This window comes from Dendropsophus ebraccatus, chromosome 10, assembly GCF_027789765.1.
Source record: "Dendropsophus ebraccatus isolate aDenEbr1 chromosome 10, aDenEbr1.pat, whole genome shotgun sequence".
Taxonomy (NCBI): domain Eukaryota; kingdom Metazoa; phylum Chordata; class Amphibia; order Anura; family Hylidae; genus Dendropsophus; species Dendropsophus ebraccatus.
The window spans coordinates 56,185,167-56,206,863 of record NC_091463.1 but is presented as its reverse complement, the minus strand read 5'-3'; the positions used below and the strand labels follow the sequence as shown (position 1 = coordinate 56,206,863).

General features: G+C 40.5%; 1 protein-coding gene across 3 annotated transcripts in view; it reads left to right on the top strand.

The window, feature by feature from the left end:
* The window catches only part of CHRDL1 (chordin like 1), a 79,478-nt gene that overhangs the window by 40,222 nt on the left and 17,559 nt on the right, over window positions 1–21,697 (top strand). For all 3 annotated transcript variants that reach the window (XM_069942695.1, XM_069942694.1, XM_069942693.1), the window contains 4 exons: window positions 8,638–8,750; window positions 10,050–10,143; window positions 16,542–16,609; window positions 18,605–18,782. In XM_069942695.1, coding sequence (XP_069798796.1) covers window positions 8,638–8,750; window positions 10,050–10,143; window positions 16,542–16,609; window positions 18,605–18,782 — 453 coding nt within the window. The remainder of the gene's footprint in view (window positions 1–8,637; window positions 8,751–10,049; window positions 10,144–16,541; window positions 16,610–18,604; window positions 18,783–21,697) is intronic.

The window sequence follows — 21,697 nt, the reverse complement described above, 5'->3', positions numbered from 1 at the left end:
TTTGGTCTGAATACAGAATACAGGGTATGCCTATAAAAGGATGTCTCCTTGAAGAGTCTTAGTAACTTGACTCTTTTTCTATTAAATCCTCATGAAACTTAGGCCTTACAGTCAATAAAAGAGAAGAAGAAATGTATCAAGAAAAGTTGGCACAAAAAATAACAACTAGTTACATAGGGCTGTAGGTCAGCCCACTGCGGCATGCTAAAAAAAATAAGAATAAAAGAGGTGAGAGGGTGTTCTTCCATTTTATAGGATCCTCATGTATTGGTAAAAGTGTCATAATTGCTGAAAAGCAAGACATAAAGATTATTGCTTACCTGTACTTTCAAAAGGATTTTTAGAACCTGCATTGTTGTGTTAAATTAACCCTTCAGAGTGATGACAAAGTAATGTTAGTACTTTTATTGTTGTTATTGTGTCTCCATTGGTCTCTATTGGCACCTCCATGGTTCTAAAGTTATTTCTCATTCCCTCCATTTCAGAGGGGTGGGCTCTGCCAGCAGTGCTCACTTCTGGACTTCCTTTACTTTTCTGACCAGTCACAGGACCTACTCACAAGTCCTCCTCTCTGCTATTCCATGATATAGTACTGGAGAAAATGCACTGTTTAGCAAAGCTTTGAGATTCCAGGGTTCCAGTCCCTAATATTTGGCTCAGTACCCTGAATCTCTGGGTGTCCATCAACCTCAATTGCAGCTATGTCCTCTAGACACATATGCACTTTAAAACAGTGGAGACTGCTTAAACAATGGTGACTACAATAGTGATTGCTAGAGATTAGCGTATTCTTAGTCTTATTGATTTGAATACTGGTGTTGGAAGAAGTTGGATGTAGCCCTAGGGAGTCCGGAAAAACATGCACAGCATAGGCATGCTTGAATTGCGCTCATCTCTAGTGACTGCTATTTAGTCACAAAGGTGTGCTGTGATTAGATACCTGTAGGAAACCTACCCCAGAGACCCATAGGCTGCAGGTTTGATAAAATAATGCTCATTTAGTATGCAAAGTGCAATCTACTTCCTTTAAAATAATTACCGTTTTCCTATTAAACACTTTTGTACACAGTTTCAGCCACTAGGGGGACTTTCTTCCACTAAATTTGCTGTTCACTGTGTAGTTAGGTTCAGTCCATCTCTAGTAACAGAAACATTAAGACAGAATACGAGAGGTGAGGGGGGAGCAATCCTGACTGGCTTACACAATACAATAAGGTTGGAGTTTGATGTCTGATAATGTGCTGCATGGCATAAAAAAGCTGTCACCTTACCTGCTACTTTCCCCCAGTTTTTATATGCTTGTATTGAATTGCCAATGGAATGAAGAGGATTTTTTGTATCAGAAGATCAGTGAGTGCCCCTTATTTTTTACTGGATTGTATATTGGACTTATATATTATTAAGGTTGAGCACCACAGTGATTTGTATTGAACTAACTTTCTGATCCTGAGCTGTTCAGTAGTATGTGTGTGATAGCAGTGCTAACTGCTTTTTGTCTATCATTATAAGATTGCTGCTCTCCTGCATCTGATATTACCCACAGAATTGTTGCTTTTCTGCCTCTGCCATCAACCATAGGATTACTACTCTCTTGCCTCTGCTATCAGCCATAGGATTGCTGCTCTCCTGCCTCTGCCATCAGCCATAGGATTGCTGCTCTTCTGCGTCTGCCATTAGCCATAGGATTGCTGCTCTCCTGCCTCTGTCATCAGCCATAGGATTGCTGCTCTTCTGCCTCTGCCGTCAGCCATAGGATTACTACTCTCTTGCCTCTGCTATCAGCCATAGGATTGCTGCTCTCCTGCCTCTGCCATCAGCCATAGGATTGCTGCTCTCCTGCGTCTGCCATTAGCCATACGATTGCTGCTCTCCTGCCTCTGTCATCAGCCATAGGATTGCTGCTCTCCTGCCTCTGTCATCAGCCATAGGATTGCTGCTCTCCTGCCTCTGTCATCAGCCATAGAATTGTTGCTCTCCTGCCTCTGCTATCTGCCATAGGATTGCTGCTCTCCTGCCTCTCTCATCAGTCATAGAATTGTTGCTCTCCTGCCTCTGCTATCTGCCATAGGATTGCTGCTCTCCTGCCTCTCTCATCAGTCATAGAATTGTTGCTCTCCTGCCTCTGCTATCTGCCATAGGATTGCTGCTCTCCTGCCTCAGCTGTCAGCCATAGGATTGCTGCTCTCCTGCCTCTGCTAACGGCCATAGAATTGTTGCTCTCCTGCCTCAGCCATCAGCCATAGGATTGCTGCTCTTCTGCGTCTGCCATTAGCCATAGGATTGCTGCTCTCCTGCCTCTGTCATCAGCCATAGGATTGCTGCTCTTCTGCCTCTGCCGTCAGCCATAGGATTACTACTCTCTTGCCTCTGCTATCAGCCATAGGATTGCTGCTCTCCTGCCTCTGCCATCAGCCATAGGATTGCTGCTCTCCTGCGTCTGCCATTAGCCATACGATTGCTGCTCTCCTGCCTCTGTCATCAGCCATAGGATTGCTGCTCTCCTGCCTCTGTCATCAGCCATAGGATTGCTGCTCTCCTGCCTCTGTCATCAGCCATAGAATTGTTGCTCTCCTGCCTCTGCTATCTGCCATAGGATTGCTGCTCTCCTGCCTCTCTCATCAGTCATAGAATTGTTGCTCTCCTGCCTCTGCTATCTGCCATAGGATTGCTGCTCTCCTGCCTCTCTCATCAGTCATAGAATTGTTGCTCTCCTGCCTCTGCTATCTGCCATAGGATTGCTGCTCTCCTGCCTCAGCTGTCAGCCATAGGATTGCTGCTCTCCTGCCTTTGCTAACGGCCATAGAATTGTTGCTCTCCTGCCTCAGCCATCGGCCATAGGATTGCTGCTCTCCTGCCTCTGTCATCAGCCATAGAATTGTTGCTCTCCTGCCTTGGTCATCAGCACCAGGATTGCTGCTGTCCTGCCTCTCTCATCAGTCATAGAATTGTTGCTCTCCTGCCTCTGCTATCTGCCATAGGATTGCTGCTCTCCTGCCTCAGCCGTCAGCTATAGGATTGCTGCTCTCCTGCCTCTGCTATCGGCCATAGAATTTTTGCTCTGCTGCCTCAGCTATCGGCCATAGGATTGCTGCTCTCCAGCCTCTGTCATAAGCCATAGGATTGCTGCTCTCCTGCCTCTGCTATCGGCCATAGAATTGTTGCTCTCCTGCCTCAGCCATCGGCCATAGGATTGCTGCTCTCCTGCCTCTGTCATCAGCCATAGAATTGTTGCTCTCCTGCCTCGGTCATCAGCACTAGGATTGCTGCTGTCCTGCCTCTCTCATCAGTCATAGAATTGTTGCTCTCCTGCCTCTGCTATCTGCCATAGGATTGCTGCTCTCCTGCCTCAGCCATCAGCCATAGGATTGCTGCTCTCCTGCCTCTGTTATCGGCCATAGAATTGTTGCTCTCCTGCCTCAGCCATCGGCCATAGGATTGCTGCTCTCCTGCCTCTGTCATCAGCCATAGAATTGTTGCTCTCCTGCCTCGGTCATCAGCACTAGGATTGCTGCTGTCCTGCCTCTCTCATCAGTCATAGAATTGCTGCTCTCCTGCCTCTGCTATCCGCCATAGGATTGCTGCTTTCCTGCCTCTGCTATCTGCCATAGGATTGCTGCTTTCCTGCCTCTGCTATCTGCCATAGGATTGCTGCTCTCCTGCCTCAGCCATCAGCCATAGGATTGCTGCTCTCCTGCCTCTGCTATCGGCCATAGAATTGTTGCTCTCCTGCCTCTGCCATCAGCCATAGGATTGCTGCTCTCCTGCCTCTGTCATCAGCCATAGGATTTCTGCTCTCCTGCCTGTGCTATCGGCCATAGAATTGTTGCTCTCCTGCCTCAGCCATCGGCCATAGGATTGCTGCTCTCCTGCCTCTGTCATTGGCCATAGAATTGTTTTTCTCCTGCCTCTGCGCTCAGCCAACGGATTGCTGCTCTCCTGCCTCTGTTATCATCCATAGGATTGCTGTTCTCCTGTCTCTGTTATCATCCATAGGATTGCTGTTCTCCTGTCTCTGTTATCATCCATAGGATTGCTGTTCTCCTGTCTCTGTTATCATCCATAGGATTGCTTCTCCCCTGCCTCTGTTATCATCCATAGGATTGCTGCTCTCCTGCCTCTGTCATCAGCAATAGGATTGCTGCTCTCCTGCCTCTGTCATCAGCCACAGAATTCTTTTTCTCCTGCCTCTGCTATCTGCCATGGGATTGTTGCTCTCCTGCCTCAGCTGTCAGCCATAGGATTGCTGCTCTCCTGCCTCAGCCATCAGCCATAGGATTGCTGCTCTCCTGCCTCAGCCGTCAGCCATAGGATTGCTGCTCTCCTGCCTCTGCTGTCGGCCATAGGATTACTGCTTTCCTGCCTCTTCTATCAGTCATAGGATTGCTGCTCCTCTACAAGCTTCCCATCAGAATTTTGTGAGCCATTATATTACCATTCTTGTCTACTATCCAGTATTTGTTTCGATAATTACTACTACATTACTATAAACTGGGCTAAGCTTGCAAGATTTTGAGCATTTTTGTCTATGTAAGCAAGTACACGTAGAGGGACACGCATTAAGATAATGACTGGCAAACTATTGGTCTAAAGTATTGTCAGTCTCCAGATAAGAACACAAACAATTGATTGGGACCCCCCAGTCGCCCCCTCCCCCCCTCCCAACCACTAAACCGTCAAGTGTAGTCATAAACTTATGTTTTATGATTATGAATATGGTATTACAGCACCAGTGTATAAGGAAAAAAAAATGATCCCCACACATATCACTGTCACACTGTTACTTACCAAGTTCTGTTTACTGATTATTACAAATAATAATTAGGGGCAATTATTATAGCCACACCATGACCACTAATATTACCCATATACGGTTATTGACCAAATCTTGTATGCTAAGAACAATCAAACCAACAGTTCCCATTATAAGGGACAAATATTACTACCACAATTACAATTACCACCACATACTGACTAATGCCACAATGTCAGTTTTACCACATGGTGTAAACAAGAAACAACCTAAGATTTTTTTTTTCGGTTTCACAGCATCTTTTATGGAAAATGAAGTATGTCATTATGAAGTAGAATTGGTGTTTCGAAAAGTAAAAAGGTTATATGGGTCCATAGGTAAAAAAATAAAAGTGCTATGTCGTAAAGGAGAAAGGAAAAAACCAAAGTGCAAAAATGAAAATTGGCTTTGACATGATTGGGTTAAAGGGCTGGATCCAGAGCAGTTGGGAGGCCATTTTGCAGCAACCGGGAGCCCCACTCGTCCGCCAGGTTCTGCAAATGATGTCATCTCAGAGGGCTCAGGCCACAGTAACTGGCCTCCTAATGTGACAGGTGCCATAGCAATTTCTAAAGCGGTAGTTCCACCGCTGGAAAGAACATACAACACAAATAATGCAGCTGCAAAGGCTTCTAGTCCCTAAGGTCAATGATCGTGCGGCCGGGCTGCATGAACAATTGCTCAATTGTTCATACAGCCCTTACATTTGATGAGCTGTTAGCCATACATACCCATATACACATTAATATTAATAAATATTAATCGTTATGGTAACAATAGCACACATGAAAGTGACTTGGGGTACTGCAGGATAGATTTAACCCTATCGAAATTCTTGTTTCCTGTTTTACATGACAATTTCCATGAGCGCACAGCTATTTATAGATACAGGAATAAATCTGTAAAGGATAAATCTGGCTCATGAAGCACCTGCCTAATTTATTGAAGGAAGAGGGTTTCATTTACAGCTCCAAAAGATGGCTCCTGGAGAGGTCAGCATCATTAACAGTAGGATTACAAGAGGCCTTGCATGGGTTATGCTTTCCCTTCATCCTAGCAAGCTTCTTCATGAATCACTTCACATGTGATTTTCCTGGGAAATAAGTCAGCGTGCACATGAAGATAACTGTCAGATGAACCCTTAGAACATAACTATGCACATTTACTGTTTCCATTTATGTATGTTTTTTACACTATAGAAAAAGTTCAAATAGCTTCAAGGAATCTAACAGTATATTAGCTTTGGCTGTCCAGGCATGATGGGAATTGTAGTTTTGTAACAGCTGGAGGGCCTGAGTTTGACACCTGTGCCTTAGACTATCACACATCTGAAAGGATTATATATAAGGCCACAGTTTATGCGATGTCCATTAACATTAATAGGACTAAAACAGCCAGCTCAGATATTTTTGGCTCCCTGACCACCTCCGACAGTAGGGACCAGGCCAGAGGGGTAGCCTGATCTCGAGAGGTGGGACCAGTATAGTCAACCACCACATATAGCAGGCGTCTGTGCATTAGGAACATACAGTTGTACAAAATCAATCTCCTCCACCGTATTTATTGTGTTTGTGTAAAATTTTCAGGTGCACGCCTGTATTTTTGCAATGCTGTCTGATTAATATGAGAGGTTTTTGCACAGGGGTTTGTATGTATTTGGTGTATATTTGCCTAGTTGTCAGTATCATTATAGTAGTACTTAATAGCAGTAATACTATCCCCACCTCATGACTTTTATACATGCAGGTGGCAGTAGATTTTCCAATTCTTTTAGAAAGTCCATCAGTGCCCTATGGAAGGCAATAATAGCTATAGGGTCTAAATAAAGAAAGCTACATGGAAGTAATACATACTGTACAATGAATTTATTCTCTGTCTTCACAGCTTCTTCAGAGATACCATCTTATATATTGGGCCCCTTTTAGGCCTATGTGATGTCACACTTTAAATCGTTAAATCGGGTTAATTTTTATTTTCTGAACGAGATGCCATATGGTCAGCATTTGGAAAAGTACAGGTCTTGTGCGGTATGCTAAGTATGTAGTGGTTAGTAGGTACTGAAAGTTGTCCAAGGGCGGAGATGTGGTAAACTGGTAAGAGGGTCCCTGGCATGCAAGGCCTATGATGAGCATGGGGAGCATAGAATGGCCTTTCTGGTCCAGTTCCCAAAAGCGGAATTGTAGCACAAATAGGCACAACATATAAACCACACCTACTTTTTAGGATAAACACATAAAATAGTGCAGATGCTTAATGAAGTTGTCTAAAAATTCAAGGCCATTAAAATAGTGTTAACATAATGTTATGTCTCTGTATTTTCTTCTTTAGTGTTTGACCATATACAGTATTTTGCCTCTACTTCTTACAATTATGATTTTCTGCTTTCTTTCTGTAAAATCCCATGATCTCACTAGTTTTCTGTATCATATTACTTTGATATGAATATGAATATTAAAGAAGAACTCCGACATAAATCCAGGGGGAGACTGTAGGGTGATGGGAACATAATATGGAAACTATATCGTAACTGTGCCCTTGCAGCACTACTGCTCTTTGTCATCCTACAACTGTAACTAGGCATTAAAGTGCATCTGCTTTCTCACCCCCTCTGAGCTTTACTTTAGTCTGTTACATATTGATAGAAACTCGAGATGAGCGAATTGCTGATCTCAACAAGTGAAGCGTTTCTTTTGATCAGCGCTCTGTTTTTTAAACCCGTAGCCTTTAAGCGCTGTTCCGCTCCCTGCCACTCCTTCCAGGATACTGGGAAAAGTTGGATCCAATCCTGGAAAACTCCTTCCAGTTTCCCAGGATTGGATTTAGCTTTTCCCCTGCACCCTGGGTTGAGTGGCAGGGAGCAGAGCAGCGCTAAGAGGCCGTGGGCTCTATGAAAAGAGTGCAGATCAAACAAAGTGCTTTGCTTCGTTGAGATGAGTAATACGCTTATCTCTAATATTGGTTATATATTGTAATTTCCAATGAAGAAGAGCTGGACTTTAACCTATTATACTGTGGATCATATTAACCAAAATCGCATAAACGAAAGGCACCCACTGTTACACATATAATCCCTAAGGGTATAAACCCACACACCGTATATGCAGCGTATTTACTGCTGCGATACGCAGCAAACTCGCAGCAAAATCGCAGCAAAATCGCAGCAGATTAGATCTAAATAACTGAACACAGCATCAAATCTGTACCAACAAATCTGCTGCGTATTTGTTGCATATCTGCTGCATATACGGTGTGTGGGTTTATACCCTAAATGGGTATACTGTGGATCACCAAAGAAGAACGTCAAGGTGGTGGCATCTTCTATTTATTCTTCATTGTAATGTTTGTATCCTAGCATATCTTTCCTTGAGTTGCAGCATGTGTAGGTATATGCTTCTCAGCAGCTTTCTCTCTTTTCTTGGCATTACACAGGGTCTAAGCTGCCAATTTGTGAAAGGTTCTCTTTCAGTTAAAGTGTTTGGCTGCCCGGTAGACTTCACAGTCAGAGGTGCTGACAGCTTTGGGGTTACCTCCAATGTCTGGATCTAATGGGCTGTTCTTCTGCGATCCAGGTTATGTAGTATTCCCAGTAGTCACTGATACCTACAGTGTTCCCTTTAGATTAGTTCAGACTCCAGAGACTAGGAACATTATAGACTCTTATTGAAAAGCCAAAAAATACAAACCAGAGAACCCACAGGAATATTTCATTAACTTTCTATGCATTGCTTTTAATAGTGGAGACCAGTCACAACCATGAGAATCCTGACTGTAGCCAAACCATCTCTTAACCACTGGTGTGCACTGAAGCTTGAGGATGTAACTAAAAGCTGCCTCTGTCATCCCTGTAGATTCAGAGACATACTGTGTCTTCCAAGACAGAAAATATCGAATTGGTGAGAGATGGCACCCTTACCTGGAACCCTATGGACTTGTATACTGTGTTAACTGTCTGTGCCGTGAGGTAATATTTCACAGTTATATATTGTAATGATCATTGTTATTGTAGGAGGTTGTAAATCTGCCACTGTAAACCTTCTAATATATGTCCCATGATGTGTCATCTCATCACTAAGGTCCTTTCCTGCTGCCATCTATTCTATGCATTTCTAGTTTTTATTAAACTAGGCCTGTGATGTTCCAGTGGTCATCACGCCCTGTACTCAGCATATTGAAGAATACATACAACCATAGTGTAGATCTGATACTATGCGTTTAGAGATAAAACTGCGAATAGGTTACAGATAAAAAAGGTCAATGTATTTTACTTTCGTACTTGTGAATTTTATTTCAGAACCTCAGCATTTTATACCTAGTTTACTGTCCTCTTTTGCTTCTTTTTTTTTTATTTATTTTTTTTTTGCTGTATGTGAACATAGCCTAAGGATATGTTTACACTGAGTAAATCAGGCGGAATTCCACGGTGGAGAATTCCGCCCTGCCTCAGTCTGCTATAGCTTTTCTATGGGAGAGCGTGTCACATGTCACTTCCCTGAGTGGAGAGCCGCGGCAGCGGAGGAGCTCACACTCTCCCATAGAAAGGCTATGGCACACTGAGGCAGGCGGGATTCTGCGGTGGAGATTTACTTAGTGTGAATGTAGCCTTAGTGTAAAAGAAACTCTAAGGGGGACATTGATTAAGTGGCACTGGGCAAAAAACTGGTGTAAATGGCCTCTACATTTGGTGTAAATGCACCTCTATATAAATCTGAGGAACCTCTATGCCACAGGGACATTTTTAAGCCCATCGCTAAAAATGCTGGGCTTCATAAATGTCACCCTAAGTTTTTAATCTATATGTGCCAATGTTTTGGCACCAAAAAACAGGTGTATGTGTAAAAACTACTGCACCAGAATAGTAAATCCATGTACAGAGTCACCCTGTTAAAAACTAAGGTAGTACAATGAGGGGCCGTTTACTAAATTCCCCTGATGGGCTGTGCAGTACTCGTAAGTTTAAATGTAGTCACTATTGGACTAAGGTTTATAAAAGTCAATAATGGGTCTGCCAGGAACACATTGCTATATATGTTGGCAAACCATTTCTACTGGTTGCTGATATATACCAGTGACACAAATACAAAACATGGTGTTAATGGACCCTCACTTTTACACAGCATATTTTTAAAATATATAAAGAGCTTGAGGAAAGAGTAAAGGGTATAGGGGATAAATTAATGTAAAATCCACATGAAAAACGTTTGTGAAAAAAGTTTAAAATTTAGGTATTTCTTAAAGATTAACCTTGCAGTTTCCTTTGCAGGGTGGAAATGTATTGTGCAATAGAGTGAGATGCCCAAGTCTTTACTGTAGTAATCCAGTATATATCCCACAGCTGTGCTGCCCACGATGTCCAGGTAAGCCCCCCCTCTTCCAAAATATAAAGATGTTCTTTTTACTTCTTATGTCTTTATCCTTATCTTTAGTTATTTCCTTGATGTAATTCTGAGATCGCACATGAAGAATAAAGGGGAATGGGTGGTGCCATGTATTGGGAACGACTATGTTCACACGGTCACACTTTTTTTCAGCAGCCTGGCCTCCCCTTAGTGCAAGTGTGACTGGTGTTTGGGGTTACTAATTGGACTTTGGGTGTGGTTAATTGAAAAGTCCATTGACTTTAATAGTAAAACGGATAAAGAACGGTGACAAAAGAAAAATTGTGTGTGAACAACTAATAAAAACGTCCGCTGTTTGCAAAAGACATCCGAAAATAATGATCGTGTTCATTATTATGACATCCGCGGCAAAAACTTCCGTTATTCAACATTGTGCTCATTAGACGTCTGTCTTTCCATTGACTTCAATGCATTACCATTGCTGTCGGTTAAATCGCGGAAAAAACGGACGTTGTTTTAAAAATGAAAATCGGCTGCCTTTTCTCTATTTTGACGTTGTGTGAACATAGCCAACTCCTGTTATTTCACAGTGCGCAGTAGGAGTAAAATACCAGTAGGTGTAAAAGGAACACAGGGCACAGGCATAAAATAAAAGGAAAGACAGAAGGGTGAACCCCAGACAACCCCACGCAAAACGTATATTGTATTGGCTGGAGTTCACCCTTCTCTCTCCTCTCTTACCTTTTATTTTATGCCTGTGTTTCCTGGACCTTCATTTTACACCTACTGGTATTTTATTCCAACTATGCACTTTAATATTATTGCAATTGGGATAACAGTTATTATGGTGCAGTTGGCCTCAGGTACACCACATTGATCCTTAATGTTATATTGAGTGGGTTCCAGGCTTAGGTCCAATGTTGGTGAATTATACCCATGACAGCAACACCATTCTTTTGTTGTATTCATTTTCTGTTTCTGTTGAGACCAGGTTTCCATTTACTTTTGTATTATTCTATCTCATGGTGTTTTTAGGTTAATATTTTTAATGTTTAATGAAATGTGGGTTTACCATTCTCTATATGTTTCTTCTCAATTCTCAACCTCATGAAACCAATTTTCAGCTGCTTTGCTCATCTCTAGTAATCTCACTTAGAAAGCTGTTACATTAGATGCACTAGTTAAAAGTTTAAAAAAACAATGGATACGATGATTGGATACGAATCTGTCAGCAAGTTGTGGCATCCTAACCTGCTAATAGAGCTTAATAGGGGACATACAGAGGCACATTGCATCATTAATATGGTAATCCTATGGTGGCTGCAGAGGGGTGACCTTGGTATTTGTCAGAGGTGTTGCCAGAAGAGCAGGCGACCATATCAGTGCACCAACAGGTAAAGTACCAAAACCAAATGGTACACCATAAGTAAAAATGGCACACTGAAGCACCATATTTAAGGCAGTATGTGTCTCTGTATAACACCCCCTGTTGAGATGCCCTAACCTGCTGACGGATTCCTTTTTAATGCCCTTCTGGGGTAGACATCAGTTTAATGTTGCAAAAAAAAAAACAACGAACATTCTTTATCTGCACAGAACGTACACTTTCCAGATGTTCATAGCTTTTCTAGGCCTCTGTCATTGTAGCTGTGATATTTTTCAGTCTTCATATTTTCTTTGCCAGCTCTCAAAAACAGAAACAAAAATCTATTTATACACCAGCCTCACACACTATAACTTATTTGATTTCCTCCCCAGAATGCGCCATGTACTGTATAATTGTGTCTGTGTGCTGTGTTCTTTTCCTGTAGACACAGACATGGAGCAGAAAGTCTCCCTTTTTGTAATCCAAGAAAGTGTACAATTAGTAAGGTGTTTTGCTCCTTGGCTATTTACCTTTTTGGACTAAGTTCTTCACTCTATAAAATCAACATCTCTGCAGTGTTTTTATGTCTTCTCAGCATGTGGGGGAAATAACATGCACAGGAATTACATAATTCCTATTATGACCAGGGCACTGTTTAACACCGGTAATAGTAGGCAGGTGCCAACAGCTGCTCCGATCCAGGATATTCAAGAGTTCCAAAAGTTCATGCTGTGTGAGAGTGTTCCAGTTAGTAAAATAAAAAACTAATGACAAATAAATTAATTCAATGACAAGCAAGCTGGGTGACATAGACATGTACCAAAAATAGTTATAATTTATACATAGCACTCGATGTAAGAAGCATATAAGTTAAAAAATGCAATAGAACCGAAGTACAAAAAAGGTGAAATTGAAAAACAAACATGCAATTTTGCGACCCCCTGCCCCATCTTAATCTGGACCCCCCCATTAAAATACTTTGAAACATTAACTTCCCTTAAAGAGGACCTGTCTCCACCTGTCTCCTGGTTTAGAAATACATGCAATGCCGATGAAACAATTCTGGATCACCTATTTTTATAGCGCTGTGCTCCTCTGTTATTCTTACAAGAAATGTATGAGTCAATAACCAGCTTGGTGTTATCAACTGTGGATATGTCAGAGACGACTGTGTAGGGTTATTCCCCCAACTGGTAACAGTTTATTTCTAGTAAGAATAATAGGCGAAGAGCACATCACAGAAAAGATGCTTTAGAATTTTATGGTAAATACAAGTACTTACTAAAAGGGGTCAGTAGTGGTGACAGTTTTTTTTGGAAAAACAAAAAAAAACTGGTAAAGCCACCCTTATAGAAATTATAGGAGCCAAAGTATGGCAATGCAAAGGAATAAAAAAGAAGGGTTTTCATTTTTTAAAAGCAGTAACACAAACTAAAAACTAAATCAATGAAGGATGTTGTCATAAGAGTTTCTCTGTAGTGCAGCCAGTGCTATGGTCCTCTAATTTAAGGTGATCATAACTCTCTATAGGATTTCACATTTTTACTTTAAACTAAATTGCCTTTTATTCTTTAAATAGTCACTTAAAAATAGCTTAAGTTATTGATCACATCAGGTCTCTGCTGATACTCGCTGTGATCAGGATATATAGCCGCATGCACTCTCCGGCCGTATCTCCTGACAGGTTAATTCTGACACTGTAAATCTACATTGCCAGAATTAGTGAGCAGCTGGGGAGTGGATTGTGCTCTTTCCTTGACTGTAGCCAGGTCTTAGTAGAGACCTGCTGCAATCAATAACTTTTGAAATGCCTAATGATATGCCAGTGACTCTTTAAGCATATTGTGCTGCTATTCATTCCTATGAATACATTTACGCTATACATTTCAGTATCTGATTTCATGCAAACTGCATTTAGACATATAACAAAAGGGTTAATCATTCTAGTTACACTAACAATTAAACAATAAGCCACCTTGGGCTTGTAGGAAATTTGCTCCCATTATTATAAACCACAGCACTGCCGGTATACTTGCCGCATACATGAGCATTTTCACGTATCCTTGTTTTCATTTTCACAGTTCATGGAGCTTTCTAACCTTTTATATTATCTTTCTATATTTAGACTTCTCCCTTGAACTTTCCCTAGTGGCAACAAACACTTTTACTTTATATGGAGAGTATGAAACATGGTGCAATTTCCAGAAATCAAATTCGCAATGAACAATTATAACCTGACTGAGCTGTTAGATGTCTGGGATATGAGCCAAGTGAACACTTGTTGTTAAGAATAAGAAATAGCTAAAACAGAAAACAGAAATATAGAGAGAAAACAGCTACAGATAAAAAAAATCATATATTCTATTCACTAAAATGAACTAAATCTGTATATAGGTTTATTAAAGGGGTTGTTTCACAAATACTCTTAGCCTGCAAGGTACAGGTATAGTCATTCCAATGCCATTAAGCAATAAAAAAAAATTGGTAAATTGTTTAATTTCATATTTTTTATACCATCTGTACCAGGCATTAATGGAGTGTGGGCAAGATGCCGCATTCTTTTAGCTGTTACTCTGTCTCTCTTTGTGCACTCTTTAGTATCTAATCCTGTACAGCTCTGTATTCGGGTCAGCACTGTTATTATAAAAGTCCTGGGACGTAAAAAGCTGAAAAAATTTACCAAAAGCAAACTAAAATTAATTTTACTGCTATAAACTAAATGGAAACTACAAAATGATTTTTTACATATTTCAATTGAACCCAATTTTTGAAAACATTTTGGAAATTTTGAAAAGTTTTTTTTTTTTTTACATGAATAGATTCTAATAAATAGATTCTAATGGAGCCAAGGAGAGGGGTTTTTCGTCACACTGGGGGCCAGCTCGGCCGCCTCCAGTGCTTCATGCCCTGCCGGTAAAAGACCAGAGCCATGCATGGGAACCAGCTGGCAGTTCAAAAAAAGGACTGTGGCACTGACATCCCCGTGCTGGTGTCAGTTTATTCATGTATATAAAAAAAAAAAAAGCAATGTAGCGGTGGTATATTCGCTTTAAGCTAAAAAAAATTGACCATAATAACAAAACATGGGCTTAGACCACATCCAGCCCACTAAACTTGATGGTCCTGCCATAACTTTTTGACAGGTTAATGATGGTTAGGTAACAGGTGTCTAAGGGAGGCAAATTTTCTTAATAGGTATTGCGCACTGGGCATGACAGAGATCACAGAAACCACTGCAAAAACACTGTTATGGCTTATCAGTAGGATATTCTATAATGTTACAATTGATGTAGACCTGTCCTGCCTGACCCCTGCTAATCCCTGCAAGGGAATCTATGTTCAGATGAGCTGCAGTCCCTTCTGAAGGTAAGAAGTAGACCTGGCGGTTTGATCCTCACTAATCACGGCTATGCATTATCCTATTGGTGGGATAATCTTCCCAGCAACATAAGCTATCATGGTTTATAATGGGTTATAAGCTATAATTGCCTAATATTGCTTACATGTTATTAGATGAAATTGTAATGAACTGTTCAGCTCCTGAACTATGTTCTTCTATAAGGCAGCAAGTGGAAAACTGGACAGACCTTCATGTTTACACCATTGTAATATTTGGCATTTTGGTCACTGGATATTTTGTAATTTTAATCTTGCATATTTATTTTAAAAAGTACATTATTTGCAGACAAATGTTATGTAATCTGAAGCAGCCAGATCGACGCTCCACAGTGACTGAGCACCAAACATAGAGCTAAGAAAGAAGGTTAGAAAGCTATGTGCCGGAGAAACAGCTTCATCCTGTTAAGTTCAACACAAGTTCTGAACTTATATCTGATTTATGTGCAGATAGGGTAAGAATGTAAGCAGGTGATATGGAAATGCATCACCACTTCAGGCACTGCTATACTTCATAACACCAATAACAACATGACACAAAATAATCCAGGCTCCTTTCTCCTGTCTTGTTTTAAAACAGGTTCCAGCTGGTTCTTGTTTTTTTGTAAAAAAAAATAAAAATAATAATAATTGGGTTCAACAGGATACAAAAGGCTAGGTACCCTCTAGCACCATGTTCTATGCCCCTTTTGTCTAGTCTTGAAACAAAAAAAATGGGGTGTGAACAAGATGCTTTTGTTGGGAGCTGGAATAAGTTCTTGGTATTTGGAAAGGTAAATCCTGTGTAAGGGTGCAGTCACAACACAGTGTTCACATACTCTAAGCACATATGTATTTAGAAATGTATTGCTTGATGTATTCATATACTTGTATTACTAGCGCAGAGTGCAAAATTGTATACATTGCACATTGTATTGTCATCTGTACATCAGGCACTTTCTTACTTATTCTTCTATATAGCAAACACCCAGAGCATTGCTATCATCAAGGGTTATTTGGCTACCTCCAAACTTAGTTTCTTTTCCAGCCGTCCCTCATGCCGGCCCCCCTCTGCCGTGTCATCAGCTGCTCAGCCACGATTGGCTGAGCACAGTTATGCTCAGCCAATCGCGGCTGAGCAGCTAATGACGCAGCAAAGGGGAGCCAGCATGAGGGGTGGCTGGGGTGGTTCGGCCGGCCTCCCGAAGATTACATCATTGTCCCAAGATGGCGGACGGGGGTCGAAACGAATCAGGTGAATATAGTGCATCACACTTTCAGGTCTAGCGTGGGGGGGGGGGGGGGACACGGGAAAGGGGGCCATTCACTAACATAACATACATTACAAAGTTGTATAAGTTTGTAATGTGTGTTATTTAGTGAATAATTTTGAAACGCCGCACTATAATAATTTTGCAGCCGCTGATTGTTCGATACTGCACCCGCTGACTCCAAACACAGCAAGCCTTGTCCACCAAGTCTGGGGCCAGTAAATGGCGGCAGCGTGAGCCCAGGATCCCCCCCTCCCCAAAAAAAACAAAAACAAACAAAAAACAAGCACCAATATAGAGAGGGTTTTTTTTGCACAGAAAACCACTTTGGTTACTCCGGTTACTCCTATGGTATATGTTTAGAAATCACTAAAATAAAGGAAATTCTGTTGTTTCTTCTGCAGGGGATGGAATGTTGTCTTGGGAGCATCACGAAACTGAGACTTTTCGCCAACCAGCTAACAGAGAGGCAGTAAGTGTGCAGTTGTGCACATCATTCTGTATTCTTTTATATGAGAGGTATGAAAGATTGTCAAATAACAGGAATATGATTGATTAAAAGAAACAGAACAGAACATCATTCAGAAATAGTAGGATTCTTGAGGGCTCATACGTACACCAAACAGCCATAACATTAAAGGAATCTATCATTAGTTTTGTGTCCTTCAGAGCTAATACTGCTAACTGTGACATGCACATGCACATCATTGGGCCTTGGATCACTTTACTAGTTCTTGCTTGGACCACTTTTGGTAACTACTTACCATGGCATACTAGTCGCCCCATGAGACCTGGGTAAATCATCTAGATATCACAGTTTGGCCCTTGTTAAAGTTTTTCACTCTTTGATAATATTATTCATGATATCTGTTAGTGGTTTTCATGTTGTAGCTGATGGGTGTATATAGAAATAAAAATTATTATATAGAATATAGAAGCCAAGCCAAACCATAGTATAAATGGCAATACCTACACTCAGCTATGGCATCTAGAAAATCTTTCCAGTTGTCAGTAGATGGCTGATCAGAACCTCACAATCTCACAATCTAATTTTTTTTTTACTTACATGTACCAGACCAAAAAAAAGACCACCATCAATCTTTCAATGTAATGTAATTCACTAGAAACTTATGTCAATCTAACTAAAAAAAACATGTGATTAATAGTAGCAACAACAGTAGTACTTCCACACCAAATGCTGTGTCACTTAAAGGGATTATCCAGGATTACAAAAACATTTCAGAGACACAACATCATACTGGTAAATTTCAGCTCAGCCCCAATGAATAGGATTAGGCTGCAATGCCTGAATTAAAGTAACCTTTTTTAACATTTTAAAATCCTGGATTAGATAAATTGGTAAATGTTTTGTTACTTTGTAGAGATGAGCAAATAGTGAAATATTCGATAACTCTAAATTCGATTGGAATAGCTCCCGATATTCGTATATTCAAACGAATATTGAATCCCATTATAGTCTATGGGAGAAAAATACTTGGGACCTGGAAATCAATACAAGGAGGTCACCAAGTGCACAATGACACCTCAGGAAATGATGCCAACACCTCTGGAATGCATATAGGACAGCAGGGGAAGCATGCCTGGCTGCATCTAACACTAGTGATGAGCAAACATCCCAATTTTCCCAAGTGTATGCCGAAGATCCACGAACAAATTATGAACGTAAAGTAGAAGCATACGTTTCGGTCTAGCAGTATGCACTTGCATACGTATAAGGTCAGGTGCAGTGTAAAATACGTAATAACGTAAATTAACAATAACTACAAATCAGTAGTAGCAAGATAACAGATATTATCCCACACTCACAGTATACAGCTGTATACCGGATATATAATTGGTTTTACAGCAATAAAATTAAAGGGCTGGTGAACGCCTTTACAGGACGCAGACTGCACAAATCAGTAGTAGCAAGTTAACAGGTACTGTAGATGTCAGTAGATGTCTGAACACACTGCCTGTCTAACAACAGCTTCTAAATCTCTGGTTTTTATACTTTTAGCCCTAACAGGGGCTTTTGGGGGTCCCTCCCTACCTAACTTCACCTAAAAGCTTTCTCTCCCTGGTATACAGTCTGTCCCTCTCTAGCTCCAACCAGCAAGTGACACGAATCTGAAATCCACTACTCTTATATTCAGGAGGTGACGTAGTTTAGCCAGCCAAACACAGTTATAGGGTTTTTTTTCAAGTCCTGCCTATTCCTAGTGCCTATCCCTCGCCACCTGCATGTTAATTTGCTGGAAAAAAGCGCCGGGGGGGTGGGGGGTGGGGGGTGGAACGGCGAAGCGATTTTTTACTGTGTTATCATTCGAATATTCAAACGCAATCGAATTGCACGAATAGCGTACTATTCGATCGAATAGCTATTCTATTGAATACTATTCGCTCATCACTATTACTTTGTAAAAATTGTAAAAATTACTTATCCATTGCATTTGTATTTATGCAGCGGCATTCTTATCACCGTTCTTACGACCATTCTTCTGGCTCAAGTGCTTTGAGGCAGGCAATGAGCTCCCCAAAACACACTAGTACAAGAAGTAACCGTGGAGTTGTCGCTGACCCTCAACAAGCTTCAGGAACTATTGTACAGATAGTGATTAACAACAGTCACAGGCATGGGAAAGGTATACTATAACTAAATCATTTTTAATATTTAAATAAACCACTTTTTACATTGATTATGTATTGATCCTTATGAACAGCAATATCTATTCTAACCTGCTGATAGCCTCCTATAGCGCTGGTGACGCTGAGGAGAAAGGTATGTGTCTTACTTTTCTTCTCTGCGCCGGTACTGCACTGTTAGTATGGGTTCACAGTGCATTTTTGCAATCCATTTTTTTCATCCGCATTGCATTTGTGTGCATCCGTTTTGATCTGTTTTTCCATTGACTTCTATTATATAAAAAAAAAAAATGATCAAAATGGATCCGTTTTTTTTAACGGACACAATAAAAGAGGTTGACTACATTTTTGTGCATGTTTAAAAAAAAAACTGATGCGTTCTTATCCTTTTTTTAAAATGGAAGTCAATGGAAAAACGGATCAAAAAAGATGTACACAAATGAATATGTTTTAAAAAAGGAGGAAAGCAAGATACATACCTTCCTCCTCAGCGTCCCTGGCGCTATAAGGGGGTAGGAAATAGGCCTTGTGTGGTCATAACCTGTTTGTACCTAATGCACGTTACAGTAAAAATTACATGTTATCTGTATTTTATGGCTTAGTATAGTTACAAAATGAAAACTTTTTTCTTAAAAATTTTTTTTTGCTTATAATTTCTCTATTGTGACCCCTGTAACTGGCTTATTTTTCTATCTATGGGTAATTATAAGTGCTCATTTTCTGTGCGATAATATGTAGTCTTTATGTGTAGCATTTTGGTTTAGATGGGGCTTTGTTAGTGTTTAAAATTTGTTCATGTTTGTAATTTTTTTCTACTTCTGCTTTTTACTGTGCAGGCTTAATAACATTATACTTTTAGGCTATGTTCACACTCTGTACGACACCGGCCGTTCCGTGACCCGGACGGGTCACAAAACGGGCGATGTCAGAAAAAAATTATCGCGGCCGCTACTGCGGTACCGGCCGGATGATCTTTACCGCCGCAGACTGCCTATAGAACAGATCTGCACCACAAATGATGCGCATCCAGGCATTTAGATGGTTAAATAGCTGGCAAAGGCCATGGTCCGTGCCGGCTATTAGCAGCACCCCAGATGCTGTGAAAAGAGGGGGCTTCTTTTTGGAGTTATTGCAATTTTTCAGATTTACTAAACCTATTTTTTTAAGAAAAATTTCTTTGCTTAGCTAAGTGGCCAATACTCAAGGTGGTAGGCCTAAAAAAGTTGCAAATCCTATTATGTGGTCTTACCATGAAGTAGGTAAAAAAGGAAGTGTAGTTTGCCATTCATACCAGATTTACTACAATTTATGTTAGAGAGATAGCTTACAGTGTACCTGCCGTTATAACTTTTAAAATCTAAAACAGTAGATAAAGCAAGTTTGCAATATACATTCATTATTTTTGTTGTTATCATACTGTAAAACAAAGCTGAACTTACCAGAAATCCAGGTCCAGTCTCCTGAAGGCAGATTTTCTGACTTCCGCTGGTTGAAAAAAAACAAAAACAGACTAAACGCAGGAAATCCAGCCAGTACAGAGAGTCACAGCTCAATATGCCCATCAGTCACATGGCCTTCTCACTGTGAGTGCTCAGATGGCCTGGGATACACAGGACTTCCTGTTTTCTCACTTTTTGACAAAAAAAGAGTCAGAAAACAGGAAGCGCTCTGTTCTCCATGATAGCTGAAAAAAAAAATGTAAATTGCAGACTTGATTTATGAAGAGGTGTGAATAGGTGAGAATAAGTTAAGTGAATCGGAAGCCAGCAGGGTTTATTTAAGACTGGAATGTAAAACGCCAGTATATTAACACCCCCTCCCCCATTATAAAGGCAAGAGATTATTCCACAGGGCAAACCTGCAATAACAACCATTCCAGGTAACTACCTGATAAATCTAAATCTGGATACCAAAAGTTTGTAAAACAGTGGTGAAAAGGAAGTTAAAGGGGCTTTTAAAAAAAAGAGGTCGAAAAACTTGGTTGGCCCACCATCCTCTTTTCAGCAAATGTTTTTCTTAGTGTCCCCACCACACAGTGACTCGCTGTCTGGCTTTCTCAGTGGATGGGCAGAGCTTTATCAGTACTTTGCTTAATCAGTACCAATGTGGTTGGGATGGTCTGGCTCTGCTGAATCACCCTGACTGTAGTCTTTTCCTTGCTAACGAGTTTGTTTTTATCCATGTCACCTATTTATAGTATCATATTATAAATACATTATTAATAAGTCAAATTAAGTCATATTATACTTTCAAATAATGTGCAACACTCTCATATGCTGACTTGAAAACTTGGATTTGGAAAATATAGTAATCATTACAACTCTATTATTATGTTACACAATAGATGAAACATGTACAAACTGTTGTTTTTTTTTTAAATTCTCTTTTTCCTTTATGCTTTCTTATTACCGCCTTCTTTTATTCCCCCCAATTGTACCCAAGACTAATACTACCTTCCCAGATCATTCCAGTGCCCCCCTTTTTGGCAATAACTGATCAATTATATAATGCAAGAAAATACAACATCATAACCTGTAATATAATTGTCAATCTGTGTTTATTTTGCACACTTGGAGATGATTTCCTGAAATAAAATAAATGGCTAACTGGGAACTAAGAGGTGGTTGGCAGATCTACCATCATCTTCAAATAAGTAATTTATAAAACATCATATGGTTTGTTTAAAACATTTTGTTTACTACTTAAAGGGGTTGGTCACTTAATAGTAAAATTGTTTTGTCTGTAGTATAAGTGTTTTCTTAGTCTTTACTGACAGCAGCTTTTAGTGTACTTCCTAGAGCTAAAATCAGGCTCCCCTCCCCCAGGCTGTACTTCCCTGTTCTGTGGTAAGACTGTCCATAAGATGGCTGACATAGAGAAGCATGTGACCATGCCCTTCCTCCAGTGTCCTCCA